At 39.2% G+C, this 27,420-nt stretch overlaps 1 protein-coding gene across 1 annotated transcript in view; it reads right to left on the bottom strand.

Moving 5' to 3' along the window:
• PPA1 (inorganic pyrophosphatase 1) overlaps window positions 1-25,792 on the bottom strand; it is a 31,413-nt gene extending 5,621 nt beyond the window's left edge. The window contains exons 1-7 of the mRNA XM_087824373.1: window positions 25,650-25,792; window positions 23,296-23,354; window positions 12,726-12,779; window positions 11,908-12,027; window positions 10,754-10,840; window positions 9,741-9,867; window positions 20-147 (exon numbers count right to left, since the gene is read on the bottom strand). Of these exons, the coding sequence (XP_087680499.1) occupies window positions 20-147; window positions 9,741-9,867; window positions 10,754-10,840; window positions 11,908-12,027; window positions 12,726-12,779; window positions 23,296-23,354; window positions 25,650-25,713 (639 nt within the window). The 5' untranslated portion in view covers window positions 25,714-25,792. The remainder of the gene's footprint in view (window positions 1-19; window positions 148-9,740; window positions 9,868-10,753; window positions 10,841-11,907; window positions 12,028-12,725; window positions 12,780-23,295; window positions 23,355-25,649) is intronic.
• Between the last annotated feature and the right edge of the window lie 1,628 nt (window positions 25,793-27,420).

Genomic DNA, 27,420 nt, shown 5'->3' with positions numbered 1-27,420 from the left:
GTTCTGAATGACACATTACCTTATCTTTAAATTCGGCATTGAAAGAAAACTGGTTCTCTGGTTTTCCATCAGGAACCTTGTACCTTCTAAACCAGTCCACAGTAGCTTCTAGGTAGCCAGGTTTCAGACGCTTGACATCATTAATACCTTAGAAGAGAAAAAGCAGATTGCGAGGTGCATATGTAATTATTTATGTGATTAAAAATATCAAGTATGTATTTACTTTGAAAGAGCTATGGATGGTTATATTAGAGCTCACCACCTTGCTGAGAAGGGAACACATATACACTTCAAAAGGAAATCATCTAGTGTAGCTCTGACATTTAGTAGTAAGAGAACAATCAGTACAACAGTAACTTCTAGTAGATAAGAAGAGGGAGAGATGATTGGGGCCACATAATGAATAAACAGTTTGGCAAGTGTAGATCATTTTTATGAGGATAGATGATACTAAAAAAGACAGGTTGCGACTATTCACAGAGATCACACCAAAATTACATACTAAAGACAAGAAAAACAGATTATACTGATATCCATTGATGTGCTACATATTAAATATGACTAGACCATTCTAACTATAGTACTGGCATTCTATATCACAATGCTTTAGTTCTGGCCAACAGCAAAGTGTTCTGATTTTAAAAACTTTTTAAAGTTTCTGTATGGCCATCAACAATGGTTAGCCTCAATGACATCAAACTCAACTTTAAATGACCAAGCTGCCACTCAATGCAAGCAAAGAGAAGATACAAGTGCTAAAAATATCAATTGGTAAAAAATATTTTTGGAAGGAGGAATACATTCAACAACAGAAGCTTATTGATATTTGTACAAAATAACTTTGCCGAAGTCCAATTTAGAATATACATAGTTAAAGAATATCATGCATTTTGTTTCACAGTACTACTTAAAGTATGGAAAGTTTACAAAGTGAACTGGGAACTGTTTAAACACTGATAAGTTTCAAGGAAATTATAATAATAGTTCACATAAAATGTGTCACCTAATACAGAACTAATTGGAAAATCCAGAAATCCAAAATGCAGGTGTAGGAGGTATTTTCCAACAAATTTTCTGATCAGTTCTCCTATTCTTCAGGCACTAAGTGTGTGTCTAATAATTCAACTTAATAATGACACTACTGGAATTAGCATCAGATCCCACAAGTTAAAGGGCTCAGTCCCAAAAGACTCCATTGTACCTACATCTTTGTATATATTTATGAGGAATTCCATGGAATAGACACTTAGAAGTACAATTGCTGGGTCAAAGTGATACTGATCATAATACAAATTTTCTATAAATGTTCTAAAAAATAATCTTATTTGGGATATTTGAAAAATATTTCTTGTGTAGAAGGTGAAAGTGGAAGTTTAAACCTCCCTGCATATGGTGCTTGCTTTACAAAGCCTGTTCACTGATAACAGGTGTTCTGTAGACTCCAAAGATTCAACTAGTGCAAAGCCACTGGTATGCTGGGGCCCTGATGAGCTTTGCGGCCACATTTACCCCTAACAACTTCAAGTTCAGTGTTATCAGATTTTAGAGAGGAAGAAAGAAAGAGAAACATCAATTTGTTGTTCCACTTATTTATGCATTCGTATGCATTCATTGGTTGATTCTTATATATGCCCTGACCAGGGACTGAACCCACAACCTTCATGTATCAGGAAGACCCTCTAACGAACTGAGCTACTCCTCCAGGGCTTGGGCTTTGACTTATATTTTTCTCAAGATTAGACTAGGGTTATGGGTTTGGGGGAGCAAGACCACGGAGGAAAAATAACATTAAAAAAATATCATTATAAGAGTACATGTTCTTAAGATGACTCATCACTATAGATATTGATCTTGATAACCTAGTTGAGCAATGTGTGTTAGGTTTTAGCTGCCAAGTTATCCTTTCCAGCTCCCTTTTCCATACTGGACTCCTTTTAAGGAAGTCACTGTGAACAGCTCATACTTCTGGAATGGGGAGTATGCTCTACCTCCTTGAGGGTGGAAGTATTTACATATATTATTTGGAATTCTTCTGTATGGGAGATTTGTCTATTTCTCCCCATTTGTTTATTTATGCAATCATTTATTTATGTCAGTATGGACTCATGAATATTCATTTTATACTCTGGGTTATAATCCAATACTACCTTCTTTTGTTGCTCAAATTGTTTCAGAGTGGCCACTAGAAACATGCTCAATTGTGTGTTCTTTGACACCGCCCCCCCCATCGTTTGTTTGTTTTTTTTAAAGCATTTCTTTATACTTTCTGGCACTACAAGATGCTCCTGACTCATTTTATATGTTCCCTGCCCCAGCCCTAGAACCAGCTATTTCTCCAAGGAGACTTGGTTCCTTTTATTGAAGAATGGCCTAGCAACCAAGATCTGAGTACTAGGCGTGCTTGCTGCTTGTGAAGGGGTCTTTTAGGTCCTTTCAGCTAGTAGAGCAAAGAAAGAGAAGTGTGTATCCTAATCCAATATATACACATATCTAAAAATATTTTATATGTATCCACCTGTATCTCTATTAAGTTAAACAGTACTTATTGATGTCTCCAACTCTAATCAACTACCACATGGATCATTCTAATTCCCTTCCTTGCTTATCTATAACCTCCCACTCCAACAGTGAGAAACCTGGCTTCCACCATCTACCATCCATTACTTAATTCCTCAAACTCAGTATATATATACATATAGTAGTTTCAGAATTGTTAACCTATACTCCATTGAGAAATACCTTTACCAACTAGGGTACAGTGCTTATGAGCAGTTCTTTTTGCCTTTAGTCTTACCATCTCCACTCATTTCCAAAGTTACTTGGTCAGTCAGTACCTTTCCTCCTACCCTTCAGTGAGGTTATTTCACACATCACAGTCTGTACTTCATCAAGGAAATGACCCCATAAATGATTTTTTAAATTTGCATATATTCAGCTTCACTCCTTGTTTTGTGTGTAAGTTATCTATTGCTGCTGTGACAAATCACCACAAACTTAGTTGCTCAAAAGAAAGAAAACCATGAAATATTTTTATCTTATAGTTACGTGGGCCGTAAGTTCCACACAATCTAATCAGCCTAAAATTAAGGTGTTGGCAGGGCTGTGCCTTGTCTTCTGAAGGCTCTAGGGGAGAATGTGTTTCCTTGCCTTTTCCTGTGTTTACAGCTACCCACATTCTTTGGCATGTGTGTCCCCCTTCCCCAATCCAACATCTTTAAAGCCAGCAATGTTGCCTCTCTCTGATCCTTCTTCTGCCATCACGTCTCCCTTTGACCATAGCTGGGAAAGATTCTCTGTCTTCTTGGACTCACATGATTAGACTGAGCCCACCTGGTAATCCAGGATTCTCTCCCATCTGAAGGTGCTAACCTTAATCTGAAAGTCCACCTGCCATGTAAAGAAAATATTCATAGGTTCTGGGGGATTAGGAGTTGAGCCTCTTTGAAAGGGGGAGGGGGCATTATTTTAAAATTCTATGGGTTTTGACAAATGCATAGTATCAAGCATCCATCATTACAGTGTCATATGGAATAGTTTCTCCACTTGTGGTGGCAGAATTTCCCCACCTCCAAGATGTCCACAGCCCAATTCCCAGAACCTGTGAATATATGTCACATGGCAAGTAGAAATGAAGGCTGCAGATGGGATTAAGGTTACTAATCAGCAAATTTTGAAATGGGGAGATTGTCCTGGGTTATCTGAGGAGGCCCAATGTAATCATAAAGGTCCTTATTAAAGTGGAAGGGGGAGGAAGAAAAGACAGAGTCAGAGATGTGACAAGGACTTGAGATACCATTGCTGGCTTTGGAGACTGATAGGTGACATGAAACAAGGGATACATGAAACAAGGCAGCCTTTACAAGCCAGAAAAGGATTTTCCCTTAGAGTCCCTAGAAGGAATGCAATCCTGCTGACACCTTCATTTTAACCCATGAGACCCACTTCAGACATGCAAGAGAATAACTAGATAAATGGATTAGATAATTAACTAGAGGCAAGGTTAATATAAAAATAGTTGAAATGTTAGACAAAGAGTTACAGAGTATAAACATATTTTTCAAAAAGAATTTTAGACAATCAACTTATACCACTAACCCATACATTCATAGTCAACTGATTTTCAACAATAGTGCCAAGACAACTCAATGGGGCAAAGAACAAACAGTCTTTTCAAAAAAAGAGTGCTGGGACAATTGAGTATCTACATGCAAAAGAATAACACTGAACTACTACTTCACATCACATACAAAAATTAACTCAAAACAGATCAAAGACTTAAATGTAAGGGCTAAATTTATAAAACTCTTAGAAGGAAACGTAAGTATAAATACCTGTGACCTCGGATTTGGCAATGGTTTCTTAGATATGACACCAAAAAGCAACAAAAAATTCTTGATAAATTAGACTTCATCAAAATGAAAAGCTTGAGTGCTTTAAAGGACACCATTAAGAAAATGAAAGAACAATCCATAAAATGGAAGGACATACTGACAAATCATATATCTAATACAGGTCTAGTATCAAGAATGTCTAAAGAACTCTTATAATTTGACAATAAAATGTGGTATATATCCAGACAACGGAGTAGTATTTATCAATAAAAAAGAATGAGTACTGCCCGGCCAGCGTCGCTCAGTGGTTGAGCAACCATTATGATCCAAGAGATCGTGGTTCGATTCCTGGTGAGGGCACATGCCCAAGTTGTGGGCTCGATCCCCAGCAGGGCGCGTGCAGGGGACAGCCGATCAATGACTCCCTCTCATTGATGTTTCTCTATCTCCCTCTCCTTTCCTCTCTCTGAAATCAATAAAAATACTTTTTTTTAGAAAAGAATGAGTACTAATACATGCTACAACTTGGGTGAACCTAGAAAACATTATGCTAAGAAATCAGATACAGAAGACCACATATTTTGTTCTTCTACATGTCAAATATCCAGAAGAGGAAAATTTATAAAGACAGAAAGCAGATTAGTGGTTGTCAGGGCCTAGGAGAAGGGAAAAATAAGGAGAGATTGCTTAAAGGTACAAAATTTCCTTCAGCGGTGATGAAAATGTTCTGGAACTAGATAGTGATGATGGTTGTACAATATGATGTTTGCGACTGAATTGTATACTTCAAAATAATTACAATAGTGAATTTTGTGTTATATTAGTTATACTGCCAAAAAGAGGGAATGAAGTACTGGACATGTTACAACATAGATGAACCCTGAAAACATTATGCTAAGTGAAAGAAGCCAGACTTATCATCATATGAACCCATTTATGTGAAATGGTCAGAATAGGCAAATCCATAGAGAATCCAGAATAGGCATAACAGATTAGCACCTGCCAGGGACTAAGGGAAGTGGAAATAGGGTGTGACTGCTAATGGATATGGAGTTTCCTGTTGGAGTGGTGAAATGTCCTGGAATTAATGGTGTTGATGGTTGTACATCCTAGTGAATATTTTTATTAAAAACCATAGGATTGTACACTTTAAAATGGTGACTTTTGAGTCCCAGTCAAGATGGTTAATAAAGGGAATACTTGCATCCTCCCATGACCACATCAAAGTAATAACTAAACTACAGATCCACCATCACTGAGAACAGGCTAAAGTCTAGCTAAGCAGAACTCCTATAACTAAGGAGGGGTGGGGACGTGGAACAGGCTGGTCCCATACCCATGTGCGGTGGTTAAAAACCAGGAGGAATATCTCAGCTATGGGGGTCACCCCTGAAAAGCAAGGAGTCCCAACCTCACACTCAGGGTTTCAGTGCCTGGAAGAGAAGTCCCCATAACTTCTGGTTGTGAAAACCAGGGAGACGGAGGGCTACTGGAGCCGCAGTTGTTCATCTTAAAGGGCCAGGAGGGACTTACTCAGTGCTGAGTTCCAGCACTGAGGCAGCAGCTCAAAAGGCGCCAGTGACATACAGGGAGCAACTGAATTGTCTAGCTTTGGGGTGAGGGCTGGAGGGGCAGCTTTCTCCCAGACAGAAGTGCTGGCAGAAGCCATTGTTTCTATGCTGAGTCCTCCCCCTGAAGGCACAGGAAGGGGCCATATCTGAGACTATTTATCAACCTAACACTGCCCCACCCTGCTGATTCTGTTAGGCCACATGAGGCTTCACCCTACCTAACTCATGGGCCTACCCAAACCACTTCCTGTGACTTTTCCATACAAACATCCTATCTTGGTCATGCTGTGAACTTTGCTAAATTCTCTCCAAGGTTCACAAACCCTAAACAAGCAGCATCTGTCCTGGACATGTCTGTACCTCTTGCTAAGTGGCCTAATGCCCAGCAGTAGCAGCATCTAGACTGGGTTCGCAGCTTGAGACCTCTCTTGGGTACTTCTAAGCCCAGCACAAGTAGCAGCCATCTGCAGATCACATTGTAGCTCATGCTGGGTGGCCTCAGGCAAGACACAGTCTGAGGCTGACCTTGGCCTGCACCTCCCAAGAAGCCCCTGAGCCAACATACCTGGTGGCCAGCTTTAGACCACACTGGAGCAGCACCCAGCAACGTATAAAAGTGATACACTCAAGGGATGGACTCAACAGGCACCAGTGCCCCACTGAAGCAAGTTCTGCTCTGTGGGGTCAGTCAGCCCCTATAGAGCAGCTACTCCACTGTAGCTGTGGTTGGCCTCATAGCCTATCAGCCTGGGGGGTCAATACCTCCCACTGATACGCCAAAAGCAATCAAGGTTCAACTACAACAGGAGGGTACACACAACCCACATGGGAGTGCACCAGAATCATTCAGCTCAGCTGATCTGGAGGCTGTGCCACTGGATCCTACAGGGTTCTTATTACATAAGGTCACCCTACCAAGACTGGGAAACATAGCAGATCACCTAATACATAGAAACAAAGACAGAGAAGCAGCCAAAATGGGGAGACAAAGAAACATGTCCTAAATAAAGGAACAGGAGAAATCTCCAGATACAGAGTTCAAAACACTAGTTATAAGGAGGTTCAAAGAATTTAGCAAGAACTTCAACAGCAGGAAAAAAAGATATAGAAACCATAAGAAAGAACCAGTCAGAAATGAAGAGTACATTATCTGAAATGAAGAACACGCTACAGGGAATCAACAGTAGACAGATGAAGCAAAGGATTATATCAGCAATTTGGAAGGCAAGGTAGCAGAAAACACCCAAATTAGAGCAACAAAAAGAAAAAAAGAATTTTAAAAAACATGAGGAAAGTTTAAGGGACCTCTGGGACAACATCAAGCATAAAAACATCCACATTGTATGCCTACCAGAAGGAGAAGAGAGAGAGCAAGGGATTGAGAATTTATTTGAAGAAATAATTACTGAAAACTTCCCTAACCAGGTGAAGGAAAAAGACACACAAGTCCAGGAAGCACAGAGAGTCCCAAACAAGATGAACCCAAAAAGGCCCACACCAAGACACATCATAAATAAAATGCCAAAGGTTAAAGACAAAGAGAAAAATCTTAAAAGCAGCAAGAGAAAAGCAATTAGTTACCTACAAGGGAGCTCCCATACGACTGTCAGCTGATTTCTCAATGGAAACTTTCTAGGTCAGAAGGACTGGCAAGAAATATTCAAAGTGATGAAAAACAAGCATCTACAACCAAGATTACTCTACCCAGTAAAGGTGTCATTTAGAATCAAAGGACAGATAAAGAGCTCCTCAGACAAAAGGAAGCTAAAGGAGTTCATCACCACCAGACCAGTATCACAAGAAATATTAAAGGGTCAAGAAGAAGGAGAAAGAAGAAAGGGGAAAGGGGAAAGGGGAAAGGGGAAAGGGGAAAGGGGAAAGGGGAAAGGAGAAAGGGGAAAGGGGAAAGGGGAAAGGAGAAAGGAGAAAGGAGAAAGGGGAAAGGAGAAAGGAGAAAGGAGAAAGGAGAAAGGAGAAAGGAGAAAGGAGAAAGGAGAAAGGAGAAAGGAGAAAGGAGAAAGGAGAAAGGAGAAAGGAGAAAGGAGAAAGGAGAAGGAAGGGGAAGAAGGAAGAAAAATATGAATAATAAAATGGCACTAACTACACATCTATCAACAATTACTTTAAATGCTCTAATCAAAAGACACACGGTGGCTGAATAGATAACAAAACCAGACCCTTATATATGCTGTCTACAAGAGACTCACTTCAGAGCGAAAGACAAAGATTGAAATGAAAGTGAAAGGATGGAAAAAGATATTTTGGAAACAAAAAAAAAAGGCTGGGGTAGCAATGCTTATACCAGACAAAACAGACTTTAAAATGAAGGCTAAACAAGAGACAAAGAAGGAACCAGTAATTCTACTTCTGGGTGTGTATCCAAAGAAACCCAAATCATTAATTCAAAATGACCTATGTTCCAGGAGGTCGAGGTTCGATTCCGGGTCAGGGCACATGCCCGGGTGTGGGCTCGATCCCCAGTGGGGGGCGTGCAGGAGGCAGCCAATCAATGACTCTCTCATCATCAATGTTTCTATCTCTCTCTCCCTCTCCCTTCCTCTCTCTGAAATCAATAACGACATACTAAAAAGAAAAAGATATATGCATCCATGTTTATTGCAGCATTATTTATAGGAGCCAAAATATGGAAGTGACTTAAGTGTCCATCAATAGATGAACAGATAAAGAAGTGGTGCATATATACAATGGAATATGACTCAGCGGTAATAAAGAATGAAATCTTGCCACCTGCAACAACATGGATGGACCTAGAGGATGTTGTGTTGAGGGAAATAAATCAGAGAAAGGCAAACGCTATATGATTTCACATATATGTGGAATCTGAAAAACAAAATAAACAAGCAAGCAGAATAGAAACAGACTCATAGATACAGGGAACATTTTGATGGTTGTCAGATGGGAGGGGGTTGAGAAGTGGTGCATATATACAACGGATGAATGAAAAAGGTGAAGGGATGAAGAAGTACAAATTGGTAGTTTCAAATAGACATGGGGATATAAAGCACAGCATAGGGAATATAGCCAATAATATTGTAACAACTATGTATGGTACTAGTTTTATCGGGGTGATCATTTTATAAGTTTTATAAATTTCTAATCACTGGGTTGTATACCTGAAACTAATATAATATTGTACGCCAACTGTAATTGAAATATAAAGTTATTTAAAAAAAAAAAAAAAAAGTCCCTAGGAACTCACTACCATGCTGTCCATAAACCTTTCTGTGATTATATAAATGTTTTTAAAAATGATGACTTTTATGCTATGTGGATTACATTTCAATTAAAACAGATCCAGAGACACTGTAACGTGCAACAGATGGATGTATCTCAGAGGGAACGCAGGGAGGGCGGGAAAAGATTAATCAAAGAACTTACATGCATATATGTATAGCCCATGGGCTAACAATAGTGTGGGGAAGGCCTCGGGTTGGGGTGGGAGTGGGGTGGAGGAGGTCAATGTGGGGGGAAAATGGGGGACATCTGTAATACTTTCAATAATAAAGATTAAACCTATTAAAAAATTTTTTTTAATAACTTTTAAAAATAAATCAAAACAGCAAATGCGTGCAAGTATATGAGGAAGGAAAGGAGAAAACAGTAAACACAATCTATCAGATTTTTCCCTTTCCTGGAATGAAGGAGAAAGTTCATTAGTAAATTATAGAGGTTCAGTATTAGAAATAACAATGCTTTGCCAAATGTTTTGCTCCTCCACTCTTTAGCAGCTTGGAGGCGAGCTTATGACTGTGTCGTTAAGGTTAAATGGTGCATCAGAGGTAGACACAAAGACTTCAGACTCTTTACATTTTCTTACCATTATAATTGGCTGCATCAGGATCGTCCACATTGATGGCAATGACTTTCCAGTCGGTTTCCCCTTCATCAATCATGGCCAATATGCCCAGAACTTTCACCTTGATTATTTCACCTCTTGCACATACCTGAGAGTCAATAACCACAGTCAGGATCATACTATAGAATGAAACTTTGAAAGAGAATCTTTACTTGGTAGATAGTAGGAAATAAGGAAGATGCCAAGTTTCTGCAAACTTACCTTAAGATTGTTCCTCTAAGTTTTTTAAAAGCTAAACAAGTAAATGATTATCAGTCTTATCAAAGTAGAAAATATACTCTTATTACCTATAGGTCCTAAGAAAATCAGTAACATGGTTCAGGGCAATTAATACTTTTTTAAACTGTCATTGATTGTGCCAAAAAATAAGCCCTCTATAATTTGTTTCAAATGTATATTTTAATGTGTTTTCTCTACATTTTATTTTATAGAAGCCACTGAGTTGTCTACCATACAATATGACTGAACTTTATGACTTGGAAGAAACTGAATGACAACTTTCTTTTCAGTTGCTTACCATTTCCCCGAGCCTGAGAAAGATCATAAAGACATATAACTACAGTCAGAATCTTAAAGCAACCCTATTTGATAGAGGAATCCCTATCACAAATCTCCAACTTGTGAAGCTACTTGGCTTGGGTCAATTCCAAGGTTTGCCTTGTATTGAGATGACATTTGCCTCCTAGTACCCTTCACCTATTGACCAGTCATCTGCCTTTTGAAGCAATGCAGAACATGTCCACTTCTTCCACATATATGCATAGTCATAGACCATATATGCACATTTTTTTCTAGGCTAGGTTTAAAAATACAAATTATAATTATACAAACTATAATATACAAATGCTTTAAATGAAATGGAAGCTTCTAACCACCCAAAGTGACATTATTCATAATATTTTTTAAAGTATGAACTTTATATATTTCATTAATATCCTCTTAGCACTAAAGAAATACATTTCAGATTCCATTACCTTGCTTCCAATTTCACAGACATCAATTGGGTCATTGTCGCCACAACAGCCAGTGTGTTTGTCATTGTGTCCTGGGTCTTCCCAAGTCTGGGGGGAAAAAAGGCTTAGAGCGTATCGTTCCTATACATGCTACTGAGAGAATGGATCATATTGACATTAAGAGATAACATCGCATGAGTCTTTCTGTAAAAATATTAATTTTTAACTTTTTTCTCATTTAAAAAAATTTTTATTCACATCTAAGAATGTTAACTATACATAATAATTTTGATTAAATGCCAGGGCTCCTATTAAGCATATAATGCTAAACTAAATGTAAGCTTTAAAATAGGTAATGATCCTGTTTAAAACAAACAAAAATCAACCACCTGCGCTGGCCTATGGCTCAGCTGGTTAGAGTGTCGTCCTGTACACTAAAAGGTTGAGAGTTGATTCCCAGTCAGGGCGCATACCTAGGTTGTGGGTTCAATCCCCAGTCGGAGTGTGAATGGAAGGCAACTGGTTGATGTTTCTCTCTCACATCGATGTTTCTCTCTCTTTTTTTTAATTCTCCCTGAAGATATTTTTTCCATTGCTTTTTAGAGAGTAGAAGGAAGAGAGAGAGAAAACATCTAGAGAGAGAGAAAGAAACAATGTGAGAGAGACACATTGACTGGTTGTCTCCTGCACTGCGCCCTGACTGGGGCGGGGGATTGAGCCTGCAACTGAGGTTCGTGCCCTTGGTCAGAATCGAACCCCGGACCCTTCAGTCCGTAGGCCGACACTCTAACAACTGAGTCAAACTGGCTAGGGCTCTCTCTCTTTCCCTTCCTCTCTCTCTAAAAACATTAAATATATATACACACACAGATTTATATGCCACTTATTCCATAAAAAAAGAATTTGCATAGTTTATAACTAGTCCATAGGGAAAGATAAATACTTCAAAAAAGAACAAACTTTCAAATATGAACTTAAACATTATAAATATTTACCTTTCAGTTTTTCTTAAAAAGTTATTCAAGGAAGTATTAAAATGAATTAATTACCACTATGTTTTAAAAATCTATTATAGCAAAAACTTTCTGAAGGTGTTTAAATCTTTTTTACTTAATAGTAGGTTAAATTTTTTGTAAGCTAAAAAGTACATTTCTAACAATTGCACAGAGACATACCTGAGGAATGGCACCATAGTTCCAGATATACCCTTTATAAGGGAACAAATTTGCAACGTAACGGAGTTTTCCTTTTTTCACATCTTGTTTAATTGGGTTTAAAGGGTCTTTTGTTGCAATCTGAAATAAAAAATTTCAAATAATTGCATACTTGGATGTGAAATATTATTCAAATAAAGATTTGAGGAAATTAATTATGGAATGCACATCCCCTAGTTCCACTGTCAGCCTTTATGTGGAAAACATCTGAGGTATATGGGAACTATTAAGAAGGGGAAAAAAGCATTTACTAACTCCTGAAAGCAAAACTCAGCTTGCCTAGAATAAATCCTAACATTTGAGAAATAAAAGATTTTTATTAAAAGGGCAAAATAAATATTACCAAATTCAGCTTTCATTTAAAGCACTTAAAATTATTTAAATATTTGAGTGCCTATTACTTGCAAAGTGTGGTTACATTAAAAAAACTTAATTAAGTGATATAAAACATATAATAAATATCCTTAACAAAAAGCCAGATATCTTAGGTGTCATCAGAAGGAAATTAACAACAGAAATTCCAATAAGGTCATTTGTACTGGGGTGACAAAGCGAAGGTGTAAGAGAAGGGAAGTCTGTAGCATATTTGTAAATAGTAAATAGCTGAGTTTAGTTGGAGCACAGAGGAAAGATTGGCAGGCAATGGGAGATACAACTGGAAAATAGATCAGGACTAGAAAGGTGTAAACCTTGGGCTTTAGCTGTTTAACTCCCGAGCAAATCAGTGTGGCTAGATCAAAACTAATATCCTACATCCGACTATTAAAGGCAAAACATACCTCCATTTTTGCATTAGACCAGCGTGGTACTTCAACTACCATGTTGAACACATCCTGAAAAACAGAAGGTCAGATGGTCACAGGAGCTAATTTGTTCTCTTCAAAGACCTTGCCCTGGTTCCTCCAAAGTTAAACAGCTCATTGTATCTGATCTTTGAAGTCCATGGACTCTCAACAAAATGCATCAAAAAATAAGACAGAATGATGGGTGAAGAGACAAAGCAAACAGAGCAAAATATTATTTTCACAAGGCATTATTCTTGCAAAAACTATTCTGCTAAGGTATTGCAGAATCAAGGTGGTGGATATACGGCTGTTCACTGTATAATTTTTTAAATTTTTCCAGATGTTTAAAATTTTTCATAATAAAATAGTTGGGGTGTGTGTGGAATGTTTCTATAGAGAAAGGAAACAATTTCTACACATAAAGAACTTGTACCTCTGAGGAAGTCCATCTTCAAAGCAATCAAATCCAATGCCTATCATTTCCATTGTGACTGCAATTTCTGAAAATGTTTTTGGATTGCCTATTTCAGAGGTGGTTTATAAGACAAATCCCAAATCAGTTAAAATACTTTGTCATAGTTTAGTTTTAGTCTCAAAAAAAATTAATCAGCTCAATTACCCATATTATTCTCCCAATTTGGCTGTTTTTAAAAATCAAGTACTCCTCAAAAGGACCAGAAGTTTGACATTGAAATAAAATATGTTCCAAAAATATTTTAACCAATAGCATTTCTAGAGTAATTAGTTTACAGCCTTAAATTGACTACTTTCAAATGAACAGTATATTTTAAAAATTCCCAAGTGCTTACTGTTTAAAATCAATGAAAGAAACTCACACTCATCTCATTGTGCACACCCAAGTCAAATACCGACTTGACATAGGGTCTCTAATTAAAACTGAGCCTTGAGGAGTCAGAAAATTATTTTTACCAAGGAATAAAACTTTAAATTCAGTTTTTCAGTTTATAGCCTCTGTACAAGGCGCACATGAAGCCAAATCTTCAATTATACTATTATAAAATGTGTATTTTTAAAAGTTGACTTAAAATGAAAAATCAATTACACAATTTCTTAGAATTACTACCTTTGCTACTTTGCATTAAAAAAAACAAAACAGGGACTTATAGACTTGTACACCTGAAACCTATATAATTTTATTAACCAGTGTCACCCCAATAAGTTCAATTTAAAAAATGCACACAAAAAACGGACTGATGAGCTACAAGGGAATAAGTCAGAGACGTCAAGCCAATAATAACCCTGCCGCTACTTTTAACCAAGCAGAAAAGGTACACGGATTCATATTCAAGCGTGTAAAGCTTGGTCAGACCAAGGGAGACAAATATTTCCTGGGCTTGTATTCTAAACCTACAGACATCTACTTGCTAACAACATAAAAACCACAAAGAATGGAGACATTTAAATCCAGGACTGAATAAATTGCTCTATCCTTACAAAGGAATAATGGATGGTTTTAGAAAAAGGAACACTAATTTTTCAGCATAGTTTTCAAGAACAGCATCTCTCTAGTAACACTACTCTGGTATTAAAATGTAAGATCTGTATGTCTATGATACGAGAACCAAATAAGGGCTTTGAAAGTTTTCAGCAGCAATATCCTAAAGGTTCACAAGATGGGGCTGTTACTACATGGAAGATTCAACTGAGGTGAGGCAATCAAGATTTGCTGCTGCCCAGGGCTTGTGAAACGGTATCTTGAGAAAGGAAGTTTTGTGTGGTCAAGCCGAATAAGCTTGGAATGAATCTAATTAAGTACATAAATTTAAATATCCAAAGTAAGCTGATGAAGATTTAGTCTTTCTCTTGATCTGGAAATGGCTTTGGGGTGTTCCAGAGGACCCCTAGAATACCTTAAAAGGTTTGGTTTTTTCTCTTTTTACAGAGAAATATTAATCAGGTGTTGTTTTTTTCAAATGTCATTATTGACTTCAGAGAAAGGAAAGGGGAGAGAGAAACATCAATGATGAGAGTCACTGATCGGCGGCCTCCTGCACGCCCCCTAGTGGGGATGGAGCCACAAACCGGGCATGTGCCCTGACGGGGATTCGAACCTCGATCTAGAACCTAGGTCGATGGTCAACTGCTGAGCCACACCTAGTCGGGCATAAACTAATTAGGCTTATTTGGTGTTGAAATTATATGGAAACATTGCAAATAAGAAATATCACTGAGCGGTTGAGCGTCGACCTGGGATCCAGGCGATCGGGGTTCAATTCCCGGTCAGGGCACATGCCCGGGTTGCGGGCTGCAGCCGATCAATGACTCTCTCATCACTGATGTTTCTATATCTCTCTCTCCATCTCCTTTCCTCTCTCTGAAATCAATAAAGATATATTTAAAAAAAAAAAAATATCACTGAGCCTTATGTTGTATTTGTATATATTGTAGGTGTTCCAGAAATTATGTGAAATTCCTGGAAATCTGAAATGTCCTGGCATAATATGTCTGTCATCAAAACTGTGTACCAGTACAGCAGACAAAAATCAATACTAAAGGGCACTAAGATAAGCCATTTAGCATGTTCTTTAGCTACCCTGCTCACATTACTTTTATACATGTAAAAATGTGTGTGTGTATATATATATATATATATATATATATATATATATATATATATATATGAACATTTTTCTTATCCATTCATTCATCAAAGGGCACAGGTTGTTTCCACATCTTGGTGATTGTGCACAGTGCTGCAGTGCACATGGGAGTGCAGATGTATCTTCAATATCCTGTTTCCATTTCCTTTGGATTAGCCCCAAAAGTGGATTGCTGGATAATATGGTATATACCCAGCAAGAAACCCATTTCTTGATTAGGCTGATAACTTCATTGATAAAATATGAATATTACAGCAGCACGGTGATCATAGGTCTCATCTCCAAACTGGTCAGTGTTCTTGTGGATCAAGTCAGTATCCTGATAAGCCACTTACCAATGAATAGACTATGGCTATTATTAGTAATGTAGTTAAGTATGCATATATACTCTTAATTTAATTATATCCCATCTCTGGGTCTTAGCAGTAAAGTTAAATGTATCTTTAATGAGAGACTTATGAGTGCCTCATGACGTATGATCTGTTTCTAACACTAGTGAATGTGACATGCTGGCCTGCAAAATTACATAAGTGGCTTAAGTTAGCATTTACAAGTTGACCCATCATGTTTCTCTAGCTAACTTCAGCAATCAAGTAAATATCAGATTTAGGGAGCAATACAAAAATTATAATTCTATTACCCTTTCTTTCATTTTTCTGTTTTGCAATAAATTTTGGAGAGCAGTGGTGGTAGAGAGAACTTTCTTCTAAATTTATCTAGAGATTAGATATAAAGCAAAAGGCTAATAAAAAACAAGGGCATCTTGTCTTTTTGTTTTTTAACTCCTAGGATAGTTTTGGGTATAAAATCCCTATCAGAAGAGCTTGTGTAGTTCATAAGGAAATGCTCTACTTCCATAAAGGTGCTTTTGAAAAGATGTCACACATTTCGTCATTTCCAATAATATTTTACCTGATTAAGTGCTCACCCAGTGACAATGGCTCTTAACCTTTAGTTTTAAGGTTTGGCTTCAAAGTTGGTTTTGTGATTACAGGATATACTCTAAGTTGCTAATGCATTCCTCCTTGTGCACTGTTGGTGGGATTGTAAATTGGTATGGTATGGAAAACAGTATGGAGGTTCCTTCAAACACTAAAATAGAACTGCCATATGATCCAGCAATCCCACTGATGGGTAAATACAAAGAAAGTAAAATCAGGATCTCTAAGAGACACCTGCACTCCCCTGTTATTGTAGCAGTATTCAAAATAATCAAGATATGGAAACAGAAATCTAAGTGTCTGTAAACAGTGAATGGATATATACACAATGGAGTATTACTCAGCCTTTAAAAAAAGGAAGCCCTGCCATTTATGAAACATGAATGAACCTGGAGGACATCATGCTAAGTGAAATAAGCCAGACACAGAAAGACAAACATGGTATAAGCTCATTAAGCTTGACTGAGAGATCATTTGATTGGGAGCATCATTTTACAACGTACAGATATATCAAAACATCACATTGTGCCCCTTAAATAAGTACAATGATTACTTGCCAATCATACCTCAATAAAGCTGAAAAAAATTTTAATTTAAAGGAAAAAGTAAATGGGTTCTCACATTATTTCACTGACAAGCGACAAAAGTCTATTTGAGAAGCTGACAAAAACAGAAATATGATGGAACACTGAACTTATTCTGGCTGCAAACTACTTACACATCAAAGGTTTACTTGATGTTACATGCAAGACGGTTGCTAATATGATCAAGGGGAAAACTGAAGAGATTCACAAGACCTTCAATATAAAAAATGACTTTACTGAAGAAGAGGAAGCCCAGGTAGGCAAAGAGAACCAGCAGTGTGAAGAGAAGTGAAAAGTTGTGCCTGACACTGTAACACTGTAAGGACTGTTCCAAATACTAGCTGCACTGCTGTTTATAATTGTTAATATTAAACAAACAATAGACAAATGCAGCAGCAAGTCAACTGTATTAGCAGAATATCATCTTGATTGCATATATAGTATGGGCACAGATTCCAAACCTATGGCTGATCAAAAGTTTTGTTTTTTCTCTGCTCTGAATAAAACTAAATTGTGGGTCCTCTATAAAAAGGGAATTTGGGGCTTTCTCTCTCCTTGTAAAGCATTTTCTGCCTAGTTTATTGTCGTTAACTTTAGTCCAGTGACTTTTTAAAAGCTGGCATTGTAAATAAAACAACTTGCAAAGGTTTTCTGAAGTAGGATTAACAATGTATTATTACCTTTATTCATGAGTTGGAGGCTGGAAAATGGCTGCATGAGGCAACTGTTCTGAGTGGGGTTATTAGGATGTCTTCAGCTTCCTGGCGTCAAGCAGCGCCACTGGTATTGATTAGCCCATAGGTAGCAGGGCTCCCTTAATTGGATCTGGGGACTTGTTTTTGCATTTTTAATCCTCTCAGCTTTGAATATGTTGGCTAGAGACTCAGTTACTACTCAGTTTGTGGGTTTGGGGGAAAATATAACTAGACAGTAGTTAGCTTTTCAATTAAAAAAGACAACCCTTATGGGATGTCATCTTTTATTTTTTTATATATTTTTTTAATGTATCTTTATTGATTTCAGAGAGAGGAAAGGAGAGGGAGAGACAAACAGACAGAAACATCAATGATGAGAGAGTCATTGATCGGCTGCAGCCCGCAACCCGGGCGTGTGCCCTGACCGGGAATAGAACCCCGATCGCCTGGATCCTAGGTCGATGCTCAACCGCTAAGCCATGCCCGGCCGGGCGGGATATCATCTTTTAATAATCAGTGATCCCATATTGGGAAAACTATTCACACTACTTGCATGTAAAAAAAATGTTAACCTTTAACATTAAAATGTGTGGCAAGACCTAAAGCAATTAAATTGAATTAGATAGAAGAAGAAATATGATGACCAATGTTCACACTGTGTGCTCCATATTCATTATAATTGTAACTCTACAAAGCAAAACATGATTTATAGCAAACAGACATTTGCTCAACCAGTTGTGGTGAGAGTCCAGGGAAGATAGTTACCCCATTAAAATTTAAAAACAAATACCTGTCAGTAATACTCATTTGTTTTCCAGTTACACAGATTTTCTACTCATAGCAGTTCCAACAAATTCTTATATTTGGTTAATACCTACTGCCATATATACCTATTGAAAGTAAGAAAACTTAAAAGCTCCTATTCTGTCCCTTCAGATGAGCTTTAAAAAGACTAAATTTTGAAAAGAGATATTTTAACCATAATCAGTCTACTTTCTTTTTTTTATAAAAATCAAGCAGAGTCTGCATTTCCAGTTGTCAAACTTTTCTATGATTTTCAACAACTAAAAATTCTGACCCTAGAACTTTCCCCAAGAAAAATGCATATTTATAGCAAATTGCAATTTCAGAGAATTCACAGGACCTCAGAAAGCCACCAATGGGCAGTCCAGGACCTCAGGGCCACCAAGAATCCCTGGACTACACTTTACAGCCTTCCCAAAGAAAGAACATTCTTATTTATTTCCTTTGAATTCTAAGCTAAAACAAAACAAAACAAAAAATCAAGCAAGTCTTTCTTTCCTACAGTATCAAAGAGACATTTACTGTAGAAAGTGTGGAAAATACAAAAAGGCACCAAGTAAAATCCACCCCACATACATGCCTCATGGGTGGTAATGTAGCTCAGTGGTAAAGACCACCGGTTCTGAGCCAGAATGCCTGGCTATTGCTCATGAGTTCTAGCTGGTGATCCCAGATAATGGGGTTAATGAAAGAACCTGGCTCAGAGAATGGCCTGGTGGTTAAATGGGATAATCCACACAAGGGCTTTAGCATAGTGCCTAAGGTATAGAAAGCATTCAATAAATATTAACAATATTATTTGACTTTTTAAATACAAATCTTTAATGAGACTTCATCAGTAAGTTTACAGAATATACAGAATCATGAACTGTCAGTGTAGAATGTAACATAAAATTCCACTAAGACCAACAGTGCTCAGAGGTAAAGTAACTTGCTCAATACCACAAAACCAGTCAGTTGGTAAAACCAGGACTGAAATCAAGATTTGCTATCCATAGAACAGAGAGCTCTCCAGGGCTTCAGGAATAGCCAGTCACTGAGGTCAACATAATTGCCTTATTTTTGTTTGGTTATTGTGTTTTGAGACTTTGCTATAAGCACATTATATGCATATTTAATAATCACAACTTAATTTTTTATAAAGTTGATAAATCACAGAACTTATGGTTAGAATAGTTGTTTTCAAATTTTAGTCATGTCAAAGCTCATCTGAGGAGAAAAAATAGGAGCTTGTTCTTAGTTATGACAAGTCAATTAAGTTTCACTGTTACCAGTTGTCATCGACGTTTCCAGTTCTAACTTTGGTTTGGAAAATGCAAAACCAAAAGATAAACAAAACAAAACAACCCAGAAAACCCAACCATTCTACATAAACAAGTTGGGAAAGACAAACTGTGTTTATATTATTAATTCTGTGATACTTTTTAAAACTTCAATTTATGGAACTGTCTATAAAAGAAAAAGAAAGTTCAAAAGAAAGCAAACTCTGTAAGAAAGTGAGAAATCTAAAAAGCATCCACTTGAGTACCATAGAAGAGTCTAAAAATTTTGAGTACTGTACAGTGAGAGTATCTTTAAAATGTTAAGAATGATAAACAATGCAAAAGAAATTTCTGTTATATTTCTCAAACCTTAACCTATCTGATTAGAAGCCTGACTTTTTTTTGGAAGGACAGAAAAGAAACATAGTTCCATATTTACATATGTTCCCCACAGTCACTGAAAAACAAACAGAAGCCTATATTGTTAGACTAGTATTTAACATCAAAGTTTAAGATGCATAGAAAAATACCAAACTTCTAAAACTAAACATGAAATCATAATATTTGAACATTTTCATATTTAGATAAAGCTTTAATTTACCCAATGTTTCACATTGTTTACGCTCTCTTTTGTATTTCTAAAATTTCTGGTATCTTAGAAATTTTATGCCAGAAGACACTCTGAACTATACAGGTGCTTTTATATTTGATTCCCAAATAGACCCAGAGCAAAGGACACTCTTACAAACCAAAAAACAACAATCCAATGAGTCCTTGCCTTTGTGTTCTTCTACCCAATGGATTTGGAAATAATCCAACCAGGGTACCTGAGTTATAAGGATTCTCAGGATTGGCTGGATTGATTACCTAATGGCATATATACCAAATCTAATGCTCTCCACACTGAAAGGTCCTGACCTGGAATAGGATAACCCTTTGGGCATTTTTCCTTAGTAGAGATGAATGAGTTGTGTTCAAAGTACCTTCTCTCATTATCATCTGTCAAATGGATGACCATATTAGGGATAAGGTCTATGGCCACACACACACACAAAAAAAAAGTATGGAAATTTAATTATATTGGAATATTTTAAAAATCACCTCTTCTGGAACCAATTGAGTTAATCTGATCTTTTATTTAGGCTATAATCCAAAATAATTTCTGTGTACCACACCCTTACTTGTTTTGTATATACCGAACTTCCTTAAAAACAAAAGAACTCTTTCCTGTTTCTCAGGCAGAAATCTGAAGTGCTGAAGTTCACTGAGGTCTGGACCACTAGTGAAATACAGAGTTGTTGCAAGAGCTTGTGCTTTTCTTTGGGTGGTACAAAAGCAACGTTTTTTTTTCTTTTTTAAAAGACGTGTTTATTGATTTTAGAGAGAGGAAAGGAGAGGGAGAGAGAAACATCAATCAGCTGTCTCCTGCATGCCTCCTACTGGGGATTGAGCCTGCAACCTGGGCATGTGTCTTGACAGGAAATGGAATCAGTGCCCTCTCGGTGCATGGGACGAAGCTCAACCAACTGAGCCACACCAACCAGAGCCAAAAGCAGAGTCTTCATTTGAGTAACCCCAGATTATAGACACAAGCAATCCTGTACAAGACTTCAAGCAGTCACAGAATAACTTGAGTGAAGACGTTTTACATGACACCAATGTAGTCTTCAGTTTCCTATTTTGAAGAAACTTGGAGCAGCAATAAGATTAGGTACCACAACTGCTATGACCATTCTGGTCCTTGGCTAGACTATTGCCTAGTCACTTACTGCTACGCTCTGAATGTTCGCGTCCCCCCAAAATTCTTATGTTGAAATCCTAATCTTCAAAGATGATGGTATATTAGGTGGGACCTTTGGGAAGTGGTTAATACATGAGGGTAGAACCCTCATGAATGGGATTAGTGCTTCATAAAAGAGGCTCTGCAGAGCTCCCTAGACTTTTCTGCCATGTGAGGATATACTGAGAAGTCTGTAACCAGAAGAGAGTTCTCACCTGACCAAACTGGCACCCTGATCTCAGACTTTCAGCCTCTAGAACTATGAGCAATACATCTCTGCTGTTTATAAGCTACCCAGTCTGTGGTATTTTGTTATAGCAGCCCAAGTGGACTAAGACAGGAACATTAAAAAAATACACACACACAATGCAGCTATGTGTCAAGAAAATGTTTTCCATCCTTAGTAGATCCGTATACCAAGGTAGCATCAATAAACTTAGAGTCATCACTTTTTATCTCTTCATTACTCAAAATGGTCTAAGATGTTACTGTAAAGTACTTTGCTATACATACTAATTATACAAAAAACATCCAAGCCAACCAAATGGTGCCAATTCAAGAGGAAGGAAAGATCCTGCAATTCACATCAACTCCCAGGAATCCAGATGTAATAGAGTCGAGTCTCTGAGTAAACACACTTTGAGAATCCCACAGGAGAATACATACAAATTAGAGGCCCCTCCTCTAACTGTGGCACATAATTGGCCTGGGGCTGTTTGCTCCACTGCCTCCAGTTGGAGCTCAGCTCAGGTAGGCTACTTGGAAGCAACACACAGGTTGGATTTTTCTGCCAATGTCCAAGTGTCAATATAAACCTACAGCAAACTTCCCCGTAGAAGTAAAATGAATTTGTCTATTTCTCTCCGATAGACAAGCACAGAAAAATAGTGAGACAACACACACAAGGATAAAATTTCATCTTTACTAGTATTCTAGATGTACACTGGAACATGATGTTCACATGTTTACGTGTAGACACCTAGCTAAAGATCAAAAATCGATGTAGCTTTTACAACTCCAGCAGATTTGTACTCACTGTGAATCAAGCTTCCTGGCTAAATGAAAAAAAAAGTTTTAAGGTAGAGAAAAGAATCAAACATTTGTCCTTTTGTCAGTTCCTAAATATAGTACACACTTCTCCTATTGGGAAGGAAGCTAAAAAAGCTGTGTTTTCTTTTTAAATGACTATTTGAATCTGTACAAATAATGCATATTCTTTATAAAAAGGTTAGAAAATATAAAAAGGCAAAAATGAAAGTAAAAATGAAAACAGTCACTAGCAATTAATTCTAGGATCATGAATATTTTGGAATACGTAGTTGTAGGCTTTTTTTTCCCGAGGAAAGTAAAGAGTCTTACCATTTTGTGGTAAACCTATCAATTTGTGCTAAAGTTAGATTTCTTTGGCTCACTGGTATATACAGAAACAGACATCTCTTTTTAGAAGTCTGTGGACTTACCTTTATTAACACTATTTGGAGATCTTAACTCAACCAGTCCATTAAAAGTACTGAATTTTTCTGTATTCACTGAATAATCTAGTTTATTTTTACTATTTAGTAAATATTCCACAGCCCAAATTTTGGGCTGGCTACTTAATTTTGAAACCACTAATGGAGTATTAAGATTTTAGTTCCAAATACTCATACAAAAAAGACCAATGTGATTTTTTTTGTTAACCGAGGCAGCTTTAAGACATTTGCTTCTATTCCTCTACTCCTTCCCCAAGTTATAGTTGCTTCTTTAACTAATAACCTGGATTTAAGACTGACTTCTTAGTCAACACCCTTTTAACTCACTGCACAACGAGGCATTTTAAGCGCTTGTTAAGACATAAGAAAATCCCAGACTGGGTTCAAAAGAAAAGAACATCTTACCTTATGTGCATAAATTGGAATATCGTGAAATGGAGATATATATTGCCCTTTTTCATTTTCTGCAAAATAAATTAGAAAATGTTATTACTTTTTTTGTTAATTATATTTCCAGATACATGAAGTATATTTTAAAAAAAAACACCTTAATTTTTTAAGAACAGTTTTAGGTTTATAATAAAATTGAGAAGGTACAGAGATTTCCCATATACCCCCTGCTCCCACAAACACATAGCCTCCCCTATTGTCAACACCACTCACCAGAATGATACAGTACACATTTTTATACCAAGATTTTATTCCCACAAAAAACTGGTTGTATACTCCACCTTTTCTGACTCTCCTCCAAGGCTGGATTAAGTTTTCGTCGTCTGTGTTCCTTAGGCATCTAAGACGTATTAACCTCTATAATGAGGGCAGGGACTGCCTTATATGTACCTTTGTATCCCCAAAGCCTAGCAGTGTCTAGTATACAAAAGGTGATCAAATTGTTTTGGGTTGATCTTGCATCAGTTAACAGTTTACAAAACCAAAGAAATACTTGGGCTCAGAGAGAAGGGAGGAGATCAGTTTGCTGATTTATAAACCATTTTGCCTTAAATGATGTTCCAGGAAGACAGAGCCATCTTAGATTATGATTTTTTTTTTTTTTTAGGATAACCAAGTTGCAACAACACTTTCACAGGTAATTTCTATATTCTAGAGACCAAACTACCATATCCAAAAAGTAATTTTTAAATTTCCATATTATTCTTCAGGAAACCTAAGCATCAGTCCACATTGCATCCCATCAGCTTTAGAAACGGACAGTGACCACTCCCAATCAACTGACTTTTCCGTCTAGCCCACTCTCAGTTTTAAAGAGATTGGCACATGAAACACTACAGAGGTTTAAAAAAAAACAACCTTCCTATTAAAGAATGAGTCTAAGAAGTTTATGATTTTTAAAAAATTAAAATTATATAAGTATTTAAGTTCCAGGAAGTTCCATCTGATAAAAAGTTCCTTTAGCCAGTGCCAAAGTCAAGGAGTGGCTTTGATTCTTCCATAATGGCTATCAAATATTTGCTACCAATACATAATCTAAAAACTGCATTTGCTCTGCACATATAGCTTGAATATTACCCAAGCCATTCCCCTCCCTTCAAACCAGTTACCCGTCTAGTCTAAATCCCTCCTAGTGAGGAATTCTGCTGCCAATCCTAACTCCGTTCAAATAGTTCAGTGACTTGTCAAAGGTTCCTGCACTGCCCTTACTGCTATTTCCAAAATTATATAAAATGGGGAGTCGCAGCCTTCCTGGGTTTCACATGGTAGTCTAATGTTCAACTAGATGTGTAAACCTGAGAGTTCAGCTACCTTTTCCTCCCACCCGGGCTACTTTTGGACAGGAGCTCCGTTCCCTCTCAGCGTCCCATTTGCTCCCCTGAAACCCACTCTTTCCTGCCCTCCGCACACTGCAGAACTCACAGAACTCAGCGCGCCTGCCCATCTCCCTCCAAATAAAACTGTAAAGTTCAAACAGAACGGTCTCTGGTGACACCTTTTCCAGCCCCTCCATGATCTCCAATAGCCTCTTCCTAAGAGCCTGCGGAGGGGCTGGAGAGTAAAGGTAAACCCGAGGAAAAGGCGGGGAGCCGGGGAGAGCCAAGCGCCGCCAGCCGGCAGCCCCCGGCTCGGCGCGGACCGGGCAGGAGCCCCTGAGGCGCCGAGTCCCCGCACGGGGGCAACTCCGCGCTTTCTCACTCCGCCTGTCAGTTGACGTCACCTGTGTGACTCGAAGGGAACAGTTTTCTGTTTCACAGGCCAGTTCCCAGCATCAGCGCTACGGAGAAAACACGCGGCGGAGGCACGAGCGCTCCTGGGATGCCCCCGCCCCGCCCCCCCGGGAGGGATGGGTCCGGTCCTCCGAGCGCTCCCGATCCGGGCCTCAGTTTCCCCGTCTGCAGAACAAGGGGCTGCACTTAACCCGCTGAGTGTCCCAAGTCTGAGCACAGTGAAGGAATTAAGGTCTGAGGGAGTCCCTCCCCCCTCTCCCAACTCCTCCTCCTTTTCCTCCAAATGGGGTGACTCAGAGGTCTCCTTTCCCATCGCACACTGCCGAACACCTGCAAAACGAGCCTGGCCCAGGTTCGGGTCCAACCGAGCCCGTGCCGTCCCGCCCGCAGGCCGGACCTGTGAAATGGGACGATCGGGTCGGCCCAAGCTCCAGGGACCGGCCCGAGGAGCCGAGCCCGCGCCCGGGACAAGGGGCTGAGAGCGGGCCGCAGGCGCCCCGGCGGGACGCGAGGCGAGGCGAGGCCCGGGAATGAATGGGCGGGCGGGCGGGGAGGGCCCGCAGGACCACCAACACTCACTGAAGAAGACTCGGTACTCGAGGGTGAAGGGCGCGGCGCGCTCCTCGCTGCTGAAGCCGCTCATGATGCCGGAGAAAGGCGCCGCCGCCGCCGCCACGGAGCCAGCAGCCCGCACGCCGCGCCGACTGACTGGGAGAGCCCTCCGCGCCTGCGCACTCCTAGCCCGGGACTGCCGAGCGGCGCGGGGAGCGGCCTTTAACGCGGCCGCCCCGGGTGTCTCCCCCGCCCCCGCCCGGCCCACCTCGTGCGCAGGCGCACTCCGCCCGGCCCGCGCGTCCTTGAGCCCCAGCCCCGCCCCTCGGGCTCCACCTCCGCAGCCCCGCCCCGGGCTCCCAGGCTGGGCCACGCGGCCGGCCGCCGGTTTTTGGCTGTTCTTTGGCCCGCGAACTTTGGGGGCTGTGGCCGAGGACAGTAAAAGCTCAGGTTCTCAGTTTGGACCAGCTAGGATCTGGCCACGGCCCTCTCCCCCACCACGCACGCTGGAAATTCACCTTTGGCTCTCACACACCCTTCCCTGCAGAGCGATTATCTCAAAAGTCGTTTATACGTAACCCACCCGCTTTCCCCGACCGGCCCTGCCTGCGGTTGGTGGTAATAGTGTGTATTTACGTTTCTCTAATCCGTTTAAGCAAAGCTGAAGCATATGACTGACACCTGCCGTGGCCACCAGCCAAGGACCAGTCCCACGGCTTTCTAAGGGTGTGACCTCGGTCAGAGCACTGCGAACCTCTCTGACTCAGTTTCTCATCTGGAAATGGAGATGGTCATAGGAACTATTTCGTGAGTGTTGGGATGATTCACGGAGTGGGCACACCCCAGGAGCTGGAGGGAGAGCCTGGCTCCTAGTAGATGCTCGGGAAGCACAACCTGTCACCCACCGTCCCGGGAGCAGGGCTCACTCCCCCCGCCTTGCCCGGCCCACCCCAGGTCCTGGGGACTTAGATGGAAGCCTTGGAAAAGCTCAGGCTTGAACTCTGAGTCCCTTGAGGACATTTTTCTCAGGCAGAAGTTCTTGGGAGCTTATTTTTCTACTTCTGTTCCAATTTATCAGGCCAGACCTCAAAAGCTAAAGTCTGATTGAAGGTGGTGGGTAGATATTTGCATCCATTACATACCCAATCCTATATGTTTTAAAGAAAAAAAAGTATATTTCAAAATCCTAATTACAAATTAAGAAATGATTATTCACATTTCAAAGAATGCTAGATTTATTTAAATTTTTTGCTGGCCTGGGTTTCTCATAATGTGCCTTAAAAACATTTTGATTTAAACTTTGTTTTCTGCAAAACAATGCCTATTATGTAAAATGAGATGCTCCCTTTATTAAATAAAAACCTAGTAAGATAATTCTAATTAGTTAGAAAGTGCCCCTCCCTTGTCACCATCCAGACTCCCATTAATTTTCAGAAGGCCATGACTCGCTGACCTTTTGAACACTGCACCGCACTGTTTTACCAGGAGTTAGAACACAGGGTAGGAAAAAAAAAGGAGCAGTAGTTTAGTCAGTAACACAACGTATTGTTGAAAATTAAAAGAGTCTCTGCAGAGGGATTACTAAACAGGATAACTTCTGAGACTTTTTGAGGGGACTTTCTTTTCATTGAACTGCTCGGTTCTCTGCCTTTGGGCAGATGAAACTAGTTTTCTTGGAAAAATCCCGATTCTCATCTGTGACTGACTTATGGACAGACAGAAATGATGCAATAGTGTGCCACATGTACTTTCCCTTTGCCTCCTGCCAGCTCAGAGCAAGAGAGTAAAGTTTTCCTGA

Source organism: Miniopterus natalensis, chromosome 14 (genome assembly GCF_054644295.1).
Source record: "Miniopterus natalensis isolate mMinNat1 chromosome 14, mMinNat1.hap1, whole genome shotgun sequence".
Classification (NCBI taxonomy): domain Eukaryota; kingdom Metazoa; phylum Chordata; class Mammalia; order Chiroptera; family Miniopteridae; genus Miniopterus; species Miniopterus natalensis.
Note: the sequence above shows the minus strand (reverse complement) of the source record. Positions and strands in the feature narration are given on the sequence as shown.